The sequence below is a fragment of the Pleurodeles waltl genome, chromosome 3_1 (assembly GCF_031143425.1).
Source record: "Pleurodeles waltl isolate 20211129_DDA chromosome 3_1, aPleWal1.hap1.20221129, whole genome shotgun sequence".
Classification (NCBI taxonomy): Eukaryota; Metazoa; Chordata; class Amphibia; order Caudata; family Salamandridae; genus Pleurodeles; species Pleurodeles waltl.
In genome coordinates, this window is record NC_090440.1 from 1,548,885,242 (window position 1) to 1,548,900,468 (window position 15,227).

General features: G+C 44.7%; 1 protein-coding gene across 2 annotated transcripts in view; it reads right to left on the reverse strand.

The window, feature by feature from the left end:
* TANC1 (tetratricopeptide repeat, ankyrin repeat and coiled-coil containing 1) overlaps positions 1 to 15,227 on the reverse strand; it is a 736,024-nt gene that overhangs the window by 411,930 nt on the left and 308,867 nt on the right. For both annotated transcript variants that reach the window (XM_069225129.1, XM_069225130.1), the window contains 2 exons: positions 12,508 to 12,638; positions 9,622 to 9,811 (listed from right to left, as the gene is read on the reverse strand). In XM_069225129.1, the coding sequence (XP_069081230.1) occupies positions 9,622 to 9,811; positions 12,508 to 12,638 (321 nt within the window). The remainder of the gene's footprint in view (positions 1 to 9,621; positions 9,812 to 12,507; positions 12,639 to 15,227) is intronic.

Genomic DNA, 15,227 nt, shown 5'->3' on the forward strand with positions numbered 1-15,227 from the left:
CGGTGGCGCGGGACGCGCCCAGGTCTTCGTCCTGGCCCATCGCGGGCGCCTCGCACGTTGCGGGAGCTTCAGTCACTGCTCCCGATCTCAGGTCTCGGTCCGCAGGCCCCAGCCCGCAGTCGAGGGCGGAGACTCGCGTCCCCGGCCCTCCAATTCCTCCTGCTGAGCAGTTATTCATTTGGGCACGGGCGCCGCCACGAGAAGGCTCGCCCGGGCCCTCTGGTTCGGCGCCGCCCACTCGTGGCCTCGGCCGGGTTGAAGTCCAGCCCCCGGCTCCGTGGGCGACTTCCAGCGTCGCGGGCCCAGTCCGACCGGCGTGCGGCCCCCACAGGACGCACCGATGCTCCCCGGGTGGACCGCCGCTCCCGGTCTGAATGCTAGAACCCGGGGAGCGCCTCGCAGGATGTTTTCGGCGAGCCTTGGACGGAGTGCACGATTTAGGCGTCCATCCCGGCCGCCATTTTGGCTCCTCCTTCTCCTCCCATTAATTGCTAAATGTAGCAATTTCATCTAGGTAGTCCACACAGAATTCTTTCATCACTGAGAGAAAATAGTTCACTATGTGTTCAAAAAGAGTCTAGAGGATTCTTAAGCCAAAAAGGAATTACCTTAAACTGGTACAATCCCTTTGGCGTAGAAGATGCACGCTTCTCCTCTACACTAGGTGCTAATGTGGTCTGCCAAAAACCACTGATCAAATCAAAGATACTCCAGAAGAACTTAGACAATTCCATTAACTGATCAATTTTGGTAATCAGGAGTGCATCTGTCTGAGTCACCTCCTCCTGTCGACCAAACAAGAATTCAAGTTTATGGATCCTTACTTAGGCATCAATACGAGTGGACTGGCCTGAGGACAATAGGAACTCTCAATTACTCTGATATCCAATATCTTAGAAAACTTTCTCTTGGTGTGCTCCTGAACTCGGTCTGACATCTGGTAAACCTTGAAGCTCACTGGCACGATTACCCTGCATCTAATATTGTTCTCCCATGTAGGTGTCAAAATTGAAGTCAGCGAAAAAGAGAAAGGAAAATCACCTCACACCTCCCTGCACTGTCTTTGCTACTCAGGAATAAGTTGTATCACCTCCGCATAACCACCCTTCTCGTCACTGTGCAATAGCTCAGACAGTGGCTTACCATCTTCCTCAATCTCCTCTGTCATCGCCAAGATGCTCGATATAAAATCTCTCCAGATGTATGGCTTGGCTTTTTTGGCTCTTGTGTGGTACCTGTTTACACTCAGTAGTTCACTTCACCTACTTTTTGGACTACCTGGCATTGCCTACACCACTTATCCTCTAAAGTTCTCAGATAAATGGGCTTCAGCGCCAATACCTTCTGACCCTCCTGGTGTTCAGTTAGTATTGCTTTCTTTTCTTACCACTCCTTCATCAGCTCTTGATTTGACAGAAGGTTTTTCTTCATCTGACCCATGCATCAAACAATCTATTCCCTGAGGTCAATCACATACTCCCCACATCAGTCTAGGGGTGAATCTTAAGTTCCTTCCTAATATTCTCTGTCTACAGTGAATGGGCCATAAAGTAGGTGCCTAAACAGAAGTTAAAAGGAACTGAACCAAATTTCTTTCTGTAAAATCTCCCGATAATCTCATAACAGCCAGGATAGGAGACCACACTTCCTCTTGGGGTTCTGAGGCGGAGCTCCCATCATGCTCGTAAGGGTTTGGGTAAACCTTACCACCAAACCATTTGTCTTCAGGTAGTCTGCATTGGAGAGGTGCTTGTCCACACCAGCCTGCTCCCACATCTCTCCCTCATGAAAAGAGATAAATCTTACATCCCGGTTGGAAATCACAGTCTTGGGAAATTCAACCCTAAAAGAAATCCCTTAGAGTGACCTAGTTACTACTCTGGCAGTTATGCTCTTCAGAAGCAGCACCTCTGAATACCCAGTGGTAAGAAGAAATCCAAACAATGTGTGCTTGTTGCTTCATGCTGAAAGTTGGGGCATTCAAACCGATCAGAACACACAAGTGCCCAATAGCTTGAATCAAACACCTACTACTGGCAGTGCCACTAATGGTGCATCCCTGGCCTAAAAAAAAAAGTCTAACATATTCTTGTTCATTATGCTCAAGTTACCTGCTATATGCACCTTAAAGGCCAGCAACAAGAGGAACCTCTTGTGCACTAGTGGAACTACTAGCCTCTTCTGGGCTCCTGACTCAGAATTCACAGGCCCTATTACAGCAACATATCATGTCAGTCAACATGATGTCTTCCAACCTTTCTGACCTGGCAAGAGTTTCTTTCCGAAGTTTCACATGTGTGGGGCACTCAATTTGTGCCTGGGAGAGCTATTCCTTGGTAGGACCTCCAGCAGCTAACAAACTCTGGAGCTTCGGCAGTGATCCAGACTCCAACACCTGGTCTGCCTCAGATGTTCATTCCTCCTCTTGCTCTGGAGCAGGGGAAAGTACATCAAGGTCTGTGCCTTCTGAAAATCTGACGAGTTCACTGTCCTTCTCTCAATCCTGCAAACCTGGGATGGTGTCAGTCTTTTGCAGAGACTTTACGTGTAAGTATTTCTTCTAGCAACACAGGTGACGTGGTGCAAGCGGTGTAGGCTTCTGGTGCTGATATTAACAGAGGGGCATTCAAATATTTACTTAAGAGACATTAAACACCTTGTTTTTCCCTGATCACTACATCAACCATGGCCGACTTGTAAATTATTTCTACATCAATTCAAGCAATAGGATGCTCCATGTCATCCCAAATAGATAGCTACCCTGTGCCACTGGCTCTGGGGAGAACCTCCTCAAGTTTGAGATACTTCCTCTCATCCATAGTCTAGTAAGACACATATCCCCCAAGGTATAAAACGTGCTGCTATTGATAACTGCTTCCAACACAAACTCCATGGAACTTGGGTGGATGTGCTTTGGAGCAACTGGTTCACTTTGCCAAATGTTCACTGCTACTAGGCTTAGAACCACAGGTTACTTTCCAATCCCCTTACCCAAAGTCAATATGCTTGTTTTCTTTCAGTTGACAGTAACTTTTGTAGTACCCCCTCCTTGTGAGATGTATAACAAGTAATTACTTTGTACTTCAAAGAACCTTCCTGTCCTGCCTTATACTTGTGTTCCTGATCTGGACCCTAATTCAATTTTTCCTGTGTCCTCCCATGAACCCTTGAAAATCTGAATTGGAACCAGTTTTCTCAGTGTCTTTTGAGTATTGCTCTGTTCCTCTGGCTTACAACTGTGCTGCTCCTACCCATTGTTATCTCTCTCTTTAGCTTAAGACCTGCTGCTTCTGCCCTTTGTTAACAAAGTTCACGCACCACCTGCTAGCCAACACTTCACGTTTCTCTGGATCCTTTTCTGTCAGCCAGGTATTGCCGAAGTGGAGTAGTGTACTCCTTACTGATTTGCTCTGTGGTGACCATTAGCTGATTAAGGGCATGAAAATCTTTGTCCTCCATTCCCCACACCTACACATTCCAATTATCCAACACACCATGAATCTGAAGTTTAAAACGCCATCCACTCAATTCCTTTCTTTGGATCCCTGAATGTGCTGAGCTGGCCTCAGCCCAGTCGGTCACACCAGAGCATCCTTTGTTCACCCATAGTTCATCTGCTCAGTTACAGCATTCTCCCTATGACTGCCATATCTTATGTTACCAAAAAAGTCATTAAAGTGGCTGGCCGCTAACACATCATTCAAAGAATGCGCTCTATGAGCAATCTCAAAGCTCATAAAACATTTTTCAAAATCCTGGTGCCTGCATATATATGTGTACAAGCTCTATTGGAATCTTGTCAGGTAATTCTGCAGAGCTGGAGGTATAATCACCATCCCCAAATGTAGCTGTGTCTGCTGCCATCCTGAGCTTCTCTTTCTCTAAGGCTATTAATCTCTCGCTCCCTTTTTTTCCCCCTGCCTTTCGATTTTATTTCCCCCGTTTCCGTTTTAAACTGTCTTCTTTCTACTCAGGCTCATTCATTCGATTTCACAAACCTCCTGTCCCCCAAAAAACCTCTCTGACCTTCTCCTTTTTCTCATCCCTTTTTTCTGGATTGCTAACTGCAGGTTCTGGGTCTCAGTCAGAAATTAAACCATCCAAGGAGAATGACTCCTGTAGTTTGTGACCGAGGTACCCTTGAAATTCCAGGGTGTAGTAGCTGAGATGAGATAGACAGCAGGGGCTGGGGATTTCTTTGCGAATATATAGAAAGTAAATTTGGGGACACATTGAGGGTGTTTCTGGGGAAAACGTGCTAAGGGGCTCAGAAAGCCAGATACCGCAACACTCCTTCACTTGGGTCCTATTATGGTTCCCCTCCTCAGAATCCATCACAGTGTCCTGCCTATCGTCCAGGTCTCTAACTGGCCCTTAATACAAACTGTAAGTAACTCCATAGGTTTGTTTCTGGGAGCCCTCCACTCTCACTCTACACAGTGACACTTCACCTGAACTAAGGATAGGGTGTCAAGGTCTACTCCCACCAATTTTGTACCTGCCATTGCACTACGTAGGCCATGCACGTTTCAAGCTAAACTTATATTTCTGTTCAAGACAACTGAAATTGGAACTTCTAGATCCTACACCACTTGTCGACAACTGTCAGACCCTGCTTGGGAGTCCACAGGGCAGATAGGGGCCAGTGGGTCCCAAACTGTAGTGGTTGCGGAAATTCACCAGTCGTGCTCTGGGGTTCATCCTACAGTGGCTCTACAAAACTAGGCCAAGTATACCCTGTCTGCACTTGACTCTAAGGGTAGTGAGGGCAAGCAATCCAAGGTTTCTCAGAGAGGTAATGTGGGAGCAAGAACTCCGAGAAGAACAGTCAACCAACAAACACAATACCTTATTCCTGAGCCCAGAGATTATGCTTTGGGTTAAATAAAAGCATTTTAATCATTCAGCATACTGTTTTAAAATATAGCGCATTAAGGGGATAATGTAATCCTGTTTGCGACCATCCACAAGGTACTACACCCCCTTCGGTACTGTACTCCTGCTAACAGTGTTTAACAGGATAAGGCAATGATCAGGCACAAGTACACTTCATTCAACTCACCCCAAACATAGATCTCACTACAGTACAGATTGTTTTCCCCCCCTTTGAGTTTACCGGGTAAAGATCTTAAGTTCAGATAGAAGTCCTTCCTCTGCTTCCACAGTCTTTCATTCCACTCACAGTTCCGTGCCCCACTCTTACCTGCATATTTGGCCTTCCAGATCAGAGGGTACGAGATGAATGTGTGCAGCAGTACTGCACTTGAACTGCAGAAGCCACAGCAGCGGCCTCTCTCAGACCTTGATGGCTGGAAGATGTCAGCACAGTAGCTCACATGACTGCACTCACCTTCAGCAGTAGCGGCTCCTTAGGCCAGGTGCAGATGGGTCATGGGCATGGAAGAAGCAACCTCCAGGCTGATAGTGATCATGAGGATTTCTTCTGCCATTAAAGGCCTCTACGCTAATCAGGGGACTACTCAGGGCTCCTACCCCAGTTGTGATTAAGCATTTCGTCTTCAACGCTGGCCGCAACAGTTTTTCAGTCACATGCTGGTTGCCCATCACAGACAATTCTTGCCACTTGTAGAAGTCTTAGTGCGTTTTGTGGCAAGAACCACTTAGGGAGACAAGGGATCCTTCCACATATGGGTCGCTCCTAGCTTGCTCCCTAACAACCGCTTGCTTTCTCTGGTCACTTGCCACACTGGAAATGTGATGATTTTTCCTCCTGGAAAGTCTCACTGGACAAAGTAGAGTGATTTGGATCCCACGTTTATACACAGTTTTCAAGAAGCGGATCAACAGCCTAAGGTTTCAGAAGTGGTATGGGTTGGTTGTCTTTCAAATGTCATATTCTGACGGTTTCTCAGACACAGCCTTTATGCAAGGTAATGGCTGTCGCAACAGGAAATAATGATGCTGCAATAAGCAGGAGCATCCAAAACAACTGCACAAGCCCTTCCTTCCTGAAGCAGTTATCAGGGATAGGCCAAAAAAAAATCCCTTTCGAGGAACATGCTCACCTTCAACAACAGAAAATGCAGTTCCACTCCTCGACACTATCTAGCAAATGGCAGTGCTCAGAAAGCACTAATAAGCTGCCCTTTGCTAACAAGCCCCGAAAAGAATTTCTAAGGGAACCCACAACTCCATATTCTCCTTCACTTCAGTATATGGCTCTCCACCCAGCTGGCACAATTCCACTGTCTGGGGAAGCTGTATCCACCATCTATCTTGTGCCATTTTAAATCATAGAGCGTATGAAATAGATCCAACTGAACCAAGTACGTGGACTCTCATCATACTGCTACCATACACATGTGCCACACTCAATGCACTTAAATGCTCTCCACAAGCGAATGGAATATCAGGGCAAAGATCTGGGCCTCACATAAGAGCAGAACTTCACACACGATGGGTCAGTAGACCACCCTCTCCTTAACACAGAGGAAATGTTCTAGTCATATTAATGATTCACAAAACACTTTTAAGTGACTCATCCAGGTCATGCACAGAAGTCAAATGCTCGCTATAAGAGAACAGTGTGTGTCCATCCGGGTAACCATTGACCCTTGCATTAACAAGGACAGGGCAACACTAGATTAGCATGACAGCACGGTCAATCAGAAAGGCAGTGTCAGGATTAAGGCCATGCGCGGTCCAGGTCCCACCCGAAACTCCGCTGCGCGGCTCTGCGGCGCTTAATGCGCACCACTTGTCATCCGTTCTTGTTCCAAAGGTGGCCATCAGCATTGTCTACCCTGTGGCAAAGCTCATAGAGCTGCAGATTCAGGACATTGGTGGACAAGATGCACTTATCAGTGCTATTCCATGAAGGGACTACAATTCCCATGTTTTTAGAGGCAGCAGCCATCTCGGGGTATCTTGGGAGGCCTATAAAGCCCAGCCACACCCAAGCACGTTATTCACTATTTTGAAGACTTTGTTGCAGTCAGACCTCGTGGGGGTTCCTCTGAAGAAGAGCAGATTTCCTGCATGGCAGATGGACGGCAAATCGGAGTACCTTTGTTTCCATGGTGAATTCAGAGACGAGTAGGCCGTACTCGTAGCAGTAAGGCCTAGATGAGCCAAATCTTGAAGGGAGTTGTACTTAGAAAAAGGTAAAGCGCCCCTTAGTACGAGAACGAGCAAAGCGTTTTCAGTTTTCAGAGTAAAGTCGCCTTAGCGCGACGATTAAAGCGCTTCAGAGCACAGAAGTAAAGCGCCTCTTAGTACAACGATTAAAGCGCTTCAGTCCAACATGAGGAAAGCGTTCTTGGCACGGTAATCAAAGCGCTTCAGTCCACATGAGGAAAGCGGTCTTGGCACAGTAATCAAAGCGCTTCAGCCCACATGAGGAAAGCGGTCTTGGCACAGTAATTAAAGCGCTTCAGCCCACATGAGTAAAGCGCCCTTGGCACCGCAATCAAAGCGCTTCAGTTCACATGAGTAAAGTGCCCTGGGCACAGCAATCAAAGCGCTCCAGTCTACATGAGTAAAGCGCTCTTGGCACGGCAATCAAAGCATTTCAGTCCACATAAGGAAAACACCCTTGGCACAGCAATCAAAGCGCTTCAAGCCACATGCGTAAAAAAGCCCTTGGCACAACAATCAAAGTGATCCAGGCCACATGAGTAAGGCACCCCTTAGCATAACAAGCGGAGCGTAGCGCTTCAGATGAAACAAACAAAAGCGCTATCTGGCATAAGGAACAAAGCGATTCAAGTCCAATGAGTAAAAAACTTCCCAGCTTTATAGTTGTGAATGTGAAAGTATTCTTGGAGATAAACAAATTATAGTTTTCATTCTTTTTTTTTGGAAAGCATAATACGTGAAAAGCATATTTAATTCTTTTAGATTTTCTAGGTCATGATCAAAGGTTTATGTTATGAATGCATAGATGTTACAGGATTGATATTCAGAGTATGATCATAGTCCAAAGCTCTTGCCATCTCTTGGTTCTGAGGTTGTAGTTTGTTCTTGTTCCATGATTCAAAGAAGGGGCTTTGCCCTCAATTCAAAAGGGGTCTCCATTTGATATCGGAGATGCATTTAGTCAAGAGCCTATTTATGAGTTATACTGCTATGAATGAGTAAGTGCATATTTGTTCTAACCTTTTCTTTTCAGATCTCTCTCCCTGCTGTTCCCTACCCTAATTCCCTTCCCCCGACTGGCTTCATCATAACTCTGTGCTATGATAGCTTTCTGAGTTGGTGACGCCGGGTGGTGGGCCTTTTGTTCAGCAACGTGCAGATCCCGAGGAAAGGACACTGTGACAGGCAGGAAACCAGTTTCAATGCTGTCACACACTAAGTGCAGTGGTACATATCCATTTACCATGGAGGAGACATCTCCATCCCACCAATACTTGAGCACTGCAGAACTGAAATGAGACAGCTCAAAACATCTCCCAATGGCTAACACTGGCCATAGGGGTCAATGTTAAACTGTTTACTTGTGTCTAGAACAAGGGAACCCTAATAACTTTTGGGGTTGGTTCAGAAGAGCATAGAGATTTCTAGCTTTCTTTGGGGGTGGATGTCCTACTTTTAAGTGTACAGTAATTAAATACCGATAATAACGTTGTTTTCCTTAACATCACTGATAACATCAATGCAATATTTGCAGTACATTTTTTTTACAAAAAAACTGTGCACAGCGGGGTGCAAGTCATAGTTCCCTAAGGGCAAGAGTTAGTTACTTGAGATAACTAACTCCAACAGGTGAATTTCTATGGTTTTGTACGTTAAAAATGTTAGCCTAACTATAACGTCCCTGTAACCTTTGCTTTATATATATATGCGCATATATTATACACATATACATACATACAAAAGGGTCTGGCTAACACCAACCCTGAAAAACACAAAACAACTATGTCTAGCTGCAAGAAGTAGAGTGATAATGAGAATCAAGCCAGCATCTGAGGGAAAGGAAAGATAGTACTCATGATAAAGCTGTCAAACATTATAGACAACTGAAGTAACATAGAAGTACAAGCATTAATGCCAAAAAAAACACAATAAAAAACCTACAAGAGGGATGAAGCCTTGTGTATGGCTTCCAAGTTAGTACAACTCACTCACTGCTACCCGAAACTGGACCGCACTCATCTTCCCAAATTCATCCCTTAGTTATTGGGAACACCACACTGCATTGTTACATGTACAGTGAATTATTCATGTGCAACCTATTGCTACACTAACAGCTGCTACGAACCTCTGTGAAAAGCTTAACATAAAAAATACCTGCAAACACAAAAGCCACCCTGCGTCTCTCGCTGATGCTCCAGGGTCCTCGGGGAGTTGAAACACATTCTATTTATACAGTATGTCCTCAGCTCAGAAGCAAAACACAGCCTTAATGAATTCACGTCCTAATCAACTTGACAAAGACCTACTTGCTAAATGTTAAACCGCACCCACTGTCAGCGTTATCTACATGTGACGCGTCTGCACTGTGATAAGCAACACTTCTGTGTGAACAATCTAAAACTGCCCAGTGAATTCGAAGGACCTGAAAAAAATATCCATTTATCAAATGAAGGTGTTTAGGCGTTCAGTCTTTACAGGGCCCAGTCCACACAGTCAGGGCAGTGCTAAGGGTTACATGCTTACCTATAATTCCACTATCCTTGCTTTCCAGCGTGGAGCTGGGGCTGCTAATAGTCCCACAGGGACTGCTTTTGTTGTTTGCCGTCTTGCTGATGCAGCTATTCAGAGTTGAGCAGGGGCTGTCTGTGCTTGGCGACGCGGTGCTGCTCGTTAACGTGGAGCACGGGCTTATACCGTGGCCGGCTGTTGTGCACTGCAAAGAGCATCGAAAACAGTCATTAGACAGAGGCACATTAGTAACAAACACCAGCGCAAACTACCATTAAAGAAAAAAAGCACTGGCAAAGGCAATACGATGGCTTTGGCTGCCAACCTTTTGGCTTTGCCAATGCTTGTTTTGTCAGTTTTTTTGTAGCACTTTATTGCTTGGGGATCTGCTGGGCGCCGCCAATATTAAAGGAAATCAAAGCTAAAACAAAAGTATATTTTTGGCTCAAAATGCACATATTTTGATAGTAATCACTGGCACTGAATGGATCTACTTTGGGTGGATGTGCTCATGAAAAAAAAACAGAAAGCACCACTCACAGGGAAGATAGCCAGTGGCTTAAGAGGGCTGACCCGTTACCCCAAGATGTATGCTGTTGTGTGACACGATAATAGACCAGTGGACAAAGAGAGCTGCCTGAAAGGCCTCGAATCTAAAGGTCATGGATAATGTCAGACCTAAACATCAGTCTTGCAATAAAGGGGTTGGAGTGCACACACAGGCACTGGATGCAGTGCTTGTAAGATGCAGGTGGATGTTTTTGGACACTCTCTAAGAGTGAAACTGCCTTCTCTCCGTTACATCTGCTCTGAACCCAGGACAGCACCACGAGCCTTTACCAGCTCTCAGAGCAAAGACTTGATCTTGCATACATGCGAGTGAAAAGGAAATGATATGTTGCCAAAAAGAATGAAATGTTCCATCTGATAATATTATCACTCTCCTATTTTAATTCCATTTGTTAAAACAAGAAACTCGCATGATGCGAATATGCGGTTTTGCTATCAGCATTAAGAAGCCTTTTGTGCCAAGAATTCATCAACGTGAATCTTGTTAATCTAAGACTGGTTCTCCCAATGAGGAGTTTTTTTTTTTTTCTTTTAAACAAATCCAACAGCGTTTACTGATCCTCACTTTCTGGAAAATGTGTGCATTTAGTAAGTTGCTGTCATAGGAAGTTCAGGGTAAACATGCAAGATGCACAGGCACCTTGTCCTGCGAGAGAATCATCTAATGACCTGAAAGTCGGAGATCCTCCGTTAGCACAAAATAATGGCTATTTCATTACAAATGCTTTCTATAAATAAATAAAAAATAGGTGGACATCAGATCAATTTCCTGTTACTGAGCAAAACAAGTGGAAATGCTTCTGCTAACAGATGAGTACTTTTGATGTGGGATGAAATCGAAAGCAGTGGAAATCACAGGTTGGCACAGGATGAATGCCATTTTCGGACGTGAAGGTTGGAATTAGTTCAAATGGCGGGGCCTGTGTTTGTGTTTTCTGGGTGTAACCTGGAAACATCAGTCTCTTACACCTAAAAGATACATTGTTAGGGAGGCACACAGCGCTGTGTAGGGGAACTGCGCATGCAAAGGCATTCCCATTTTAGAACTGAGGTTTGAGGTCCAGTGTAACTTAAATAATATGTCACAAAGCAAAGACAATATTTTGCTGCACCCGAGTCTTAATTCAGAGCACACAGGTTTCTCATATAAGAAATTTCTTTGTCTTGGAAAAAAATGGTATATTCATCCATGGGAATATATTGGCTTTATAAGTCCATTAGTTTATTGATTTTTCTTAGGTTGTGTTATATGAAAGATAAATCTTCTCTGTGAGTTTTCCTACCCCCTAGTCATGCTACTACCATGAAGACTTTTTGGTAAAACTACACTTCAGAAATAAGCAAACATATCTGTCGTGATGGGAGGGAATAAAGGTGTTCACAACAAAAGTAATGCACCACTGGAGATGCTGCCCTACAGCACTGCATCACCACTGGGGAAGGGCAGAGACGGTCAAGTCCAACTACTCTGCGCTACCACACTAAGAAAGACTCACAGACTTGCCCACCCACTCGACCAACCCAAAGGGTCCTGACTACAGACCAATTCTTGGTATTGGCAGGTTTTGATTATTAGGTGCATTTCCCTGGCACCTATTTAGCCTTTAAATTCACCCACTTCCATATGGCACTCCCACAGCAAATGCCAGTCCCTAGAATTCAGCCATTCTATAGACGTCTGATTCATAGTGAGGGGCTCCAACACTTGACATTCAGTTTTCTATCAAAGAAACTGCCCACATGGAGCCAACATCATTAACCTCCCTTTACCCTCCGCTTCTTCAGAAAGACCTTCAAAACATTTATGTTCACTCAACCGGGGACACATTGATAGTCCTCAAGAAAGAAGAAAGTTGTTAGGCAGAGACACGTGGGAACAAACAGACCCGAATTTCAATAGGCAACATCATTAACAGCCAGGCTTACCATAATTCAGTTCAAGGTAGATCAACCGGATGCTGCAAGTGGGTCGTTCAAATGTACCTTGACCCGATCAAGTTCGAAGTATGCACATCTAAGCATCTTGATTAGCATTTTTTCTAACTCCTGACCCACATAGTTCACTGTGAACTAAGAATTAAGGGTTCATTTTAAAGAGTGCAGTTTAAAAAAATGTAAATTAATGTTTATTTTGCACAGCTGTCTCCCAATGAAATATTCAGGTTTCATCTTCTCTGAGAACTAACTAGTGGCAACCAGTGTGGCTTTGTGACTTTGAATTCAAGAATAAACTATTTTGTGATGAATAATGAATGTCAAGATTGTTGGTTCTGGAAAAATACTCAACCCCTAGATTTGCATTAGGAACCGTATAACAAACATACATCATACCATGGTTTCATTTTTGACATCCATAGACATATGTGCAGAACTTGAAATCCCTTCACCAAGGAGAAACCCCAGTCGCGTCATCAATTCTTGAGCTGCAGGCGAACAGCTCGATTCTTTACATCCCTTTGCTTCTGTACAACACAAACAAATCAAATCGAAACATTATGATCTTCAAACATTGCAACGTTATCAACAGCTTGAGTAGCCATAAGAAAATAGTATGTGTCATTAATGGTCAGTAGTCACTTAACCTCATTTAGTAGTGCACTTTTTTCCTTATAATGATATGGCCTGTACACACAGAAACACAAGTACGTTAGTGGGAGTCATACAGAATGACGAATTCTGAAAACATTATTTGTGCCAGCCCGTTTGTCATTGACTTTCCAGTATTTTTTTCAGTTTGCCACTGCTTGAAAAGGTCAAACCTATGGTATTTCAGGGATCTTTCAAGAGTCGTGCTGAGTTCAAATTAAGGGTATGACAGTAGAACATAAAATACTTCTTATAGCTGTTATAGCACTTGATAAAATGGTGCTACCTGCCTTTCTTCATGCTACTCCATTATGACTTCCCTCCGTGCCCCCACTAAGCCCTGATTCTTCTGCAGCTGGGGCAGGGTGCTCTTTTTCCACGCACAACACCCATGGTAAGAGTCACTGGGGTTGATTATGGCAATGGCGGATGGAAATGCCCATCCGCGTAAGTCCAGATGGTCAGGTTGCCACCAGTATGGTCACCTTCCTGCGGGCCCCACTAGGAGTTTCCTGCTGGCACAGCGGGATACAGCATACAACATTGACGCTGGCTCATAACAGAGCTGGCAGCAATGCTGTAGTGTGTAGGGTGCAGCAGCACCCGTCACAATGTTCACTTTCTGCAAAGTAGACAGTGAACTTTGCGAAAGGGCTGGCCAGGGTGGGCACCTGCACTGCTCACGCCAAGTGCAAGGGGAGTGCAGTGGCCCCTCTGGGACACCCTGCACCCCATCTCCGCCAGCTTTACATGGTGGTGCTGCTGCTATGTATCTAGCTGGCAGAGAGGGGGGTCGAAATCCCAAGGGCAGAGCTGCCTGCAGTGCTGCTCTGGCAGATTAGGACCGCCAGCCCCTCCTGTGGAGGTAAACTGGTGGTCGGACTGTGGCGCAACCGCCATGTTTGTAATGTGGAAGTTGGACCGCCACTGTGGTAATGACCCCCATAATGTGACTCCCAGGGATGCCAAAGTACAATTATTTTAAGGGTAACATTTAGTTTCTGTTCGCGGAGCAACCATTTGCTATACCTAGCAGTAAAATTGTACACTCCCAGCAGCTTCAATACTCCTGCTTGATAGGATTTACTATGATTGGGAACACCCTGCTCCTACTACCTGAAACAGATCATTTGCAGATCTAGGTTATAACTGAAAGTGTAAGTCAGCTCTATTGGCCTTGCCAATGCTTGGTAAAAACTGTAAAGCAAATAGTCAACACATGTTAACAAGCAAAAGAACAAAGTGTGGTTATACTCAGAGTAGCTTCAGCATGCAAGGTGGTCTTCCCAGAGTCCAACAACCAGACTCCGAGATAATTGTATTTACCAATTGTGCTTATACCAATGCAACTGTCTTTTCTTAGTCCATTGCCCAAACACCAGAACCGTAGATTTTTTAGCATTTGCCTGTAAGGCTTCTTGGTGTTATAAGCAAGAAGTATGCCCAGTGCTCTTGTCATACCAATACAAGTAAAATCTAATAATGCCAAATCATCACCAAATAGCATTATGAGGGGGGAGATTACAGTGTCTTAATTTAGGTGGAAAAGTATGGTCCTTCAGCAACCCTGCCCCCGAAACAGTAGTGTATAGGTTGAAAAGAGTCGGGCGATGACACAACCCTGCTTAAGCTCCTTGTTTGTATAAATTTTCCCGGTGGTGTGACTATGTGAAATCCTAATCCGCACCCGTGTATCAATATACAGAGCTATAATTGCTTCCAGGAGTTTGCTTTGGGATGCCCCATCGAGCAAGTTTAGCCCAAAGAATGTTACGATCAATTCTATAAAATGCAGCACAATAGTCAATAAAACAAGCATAGAGAGGGGCATACTCACTTTGTCAGCTTTTCCCCCCCAGGTAAGAAAGGGCAATCACATTATCAATGGTTGATGAGTTTGGCCTGAATCCAATCAGATAGTACGGGGTATTATTCTCATTGATCAAAGCCTAGAGTTCCCTCAGTAGCACCTTCGCAAAGGCCTTTCCATAGACATCAAGCAGGGCAATTAACCTATATTTTTCGGGCGAGGTGTAATCAACCCTTTTTCTGAATAGGAAACAGGATAGAACCCTTCCATGATTCTGGAATGGTTGCTGACAGGATACATTCACTGATCAAGCTATGCATGTGAAATGCCCAAAAAGCACAATCGTCCTTAAAAATGCTCCCCGGCAAACCATTAGGACCTGACGCAAGGTCTGCCCTAATGTTCTGGGGGATGGTTAATATCTCTTTTCCTGAGATGTTTATTGAGTTCCCATCCAACAGCTATTTTCTTTATCTTTCCATCAGCATATAAGAAGTCCACCTTGCATGCTGAAGCACAACCAGGAAAAGAAGCAAAGACAGCCTATGCAATTTGTAAATTGCACCATAGCTTACATAGCCCTTCCCCAGAGGGAATTCTAAGAGTGACATGAGCCAAGATTCTACCAACTATAACATACGGCCACTTAGCCTGT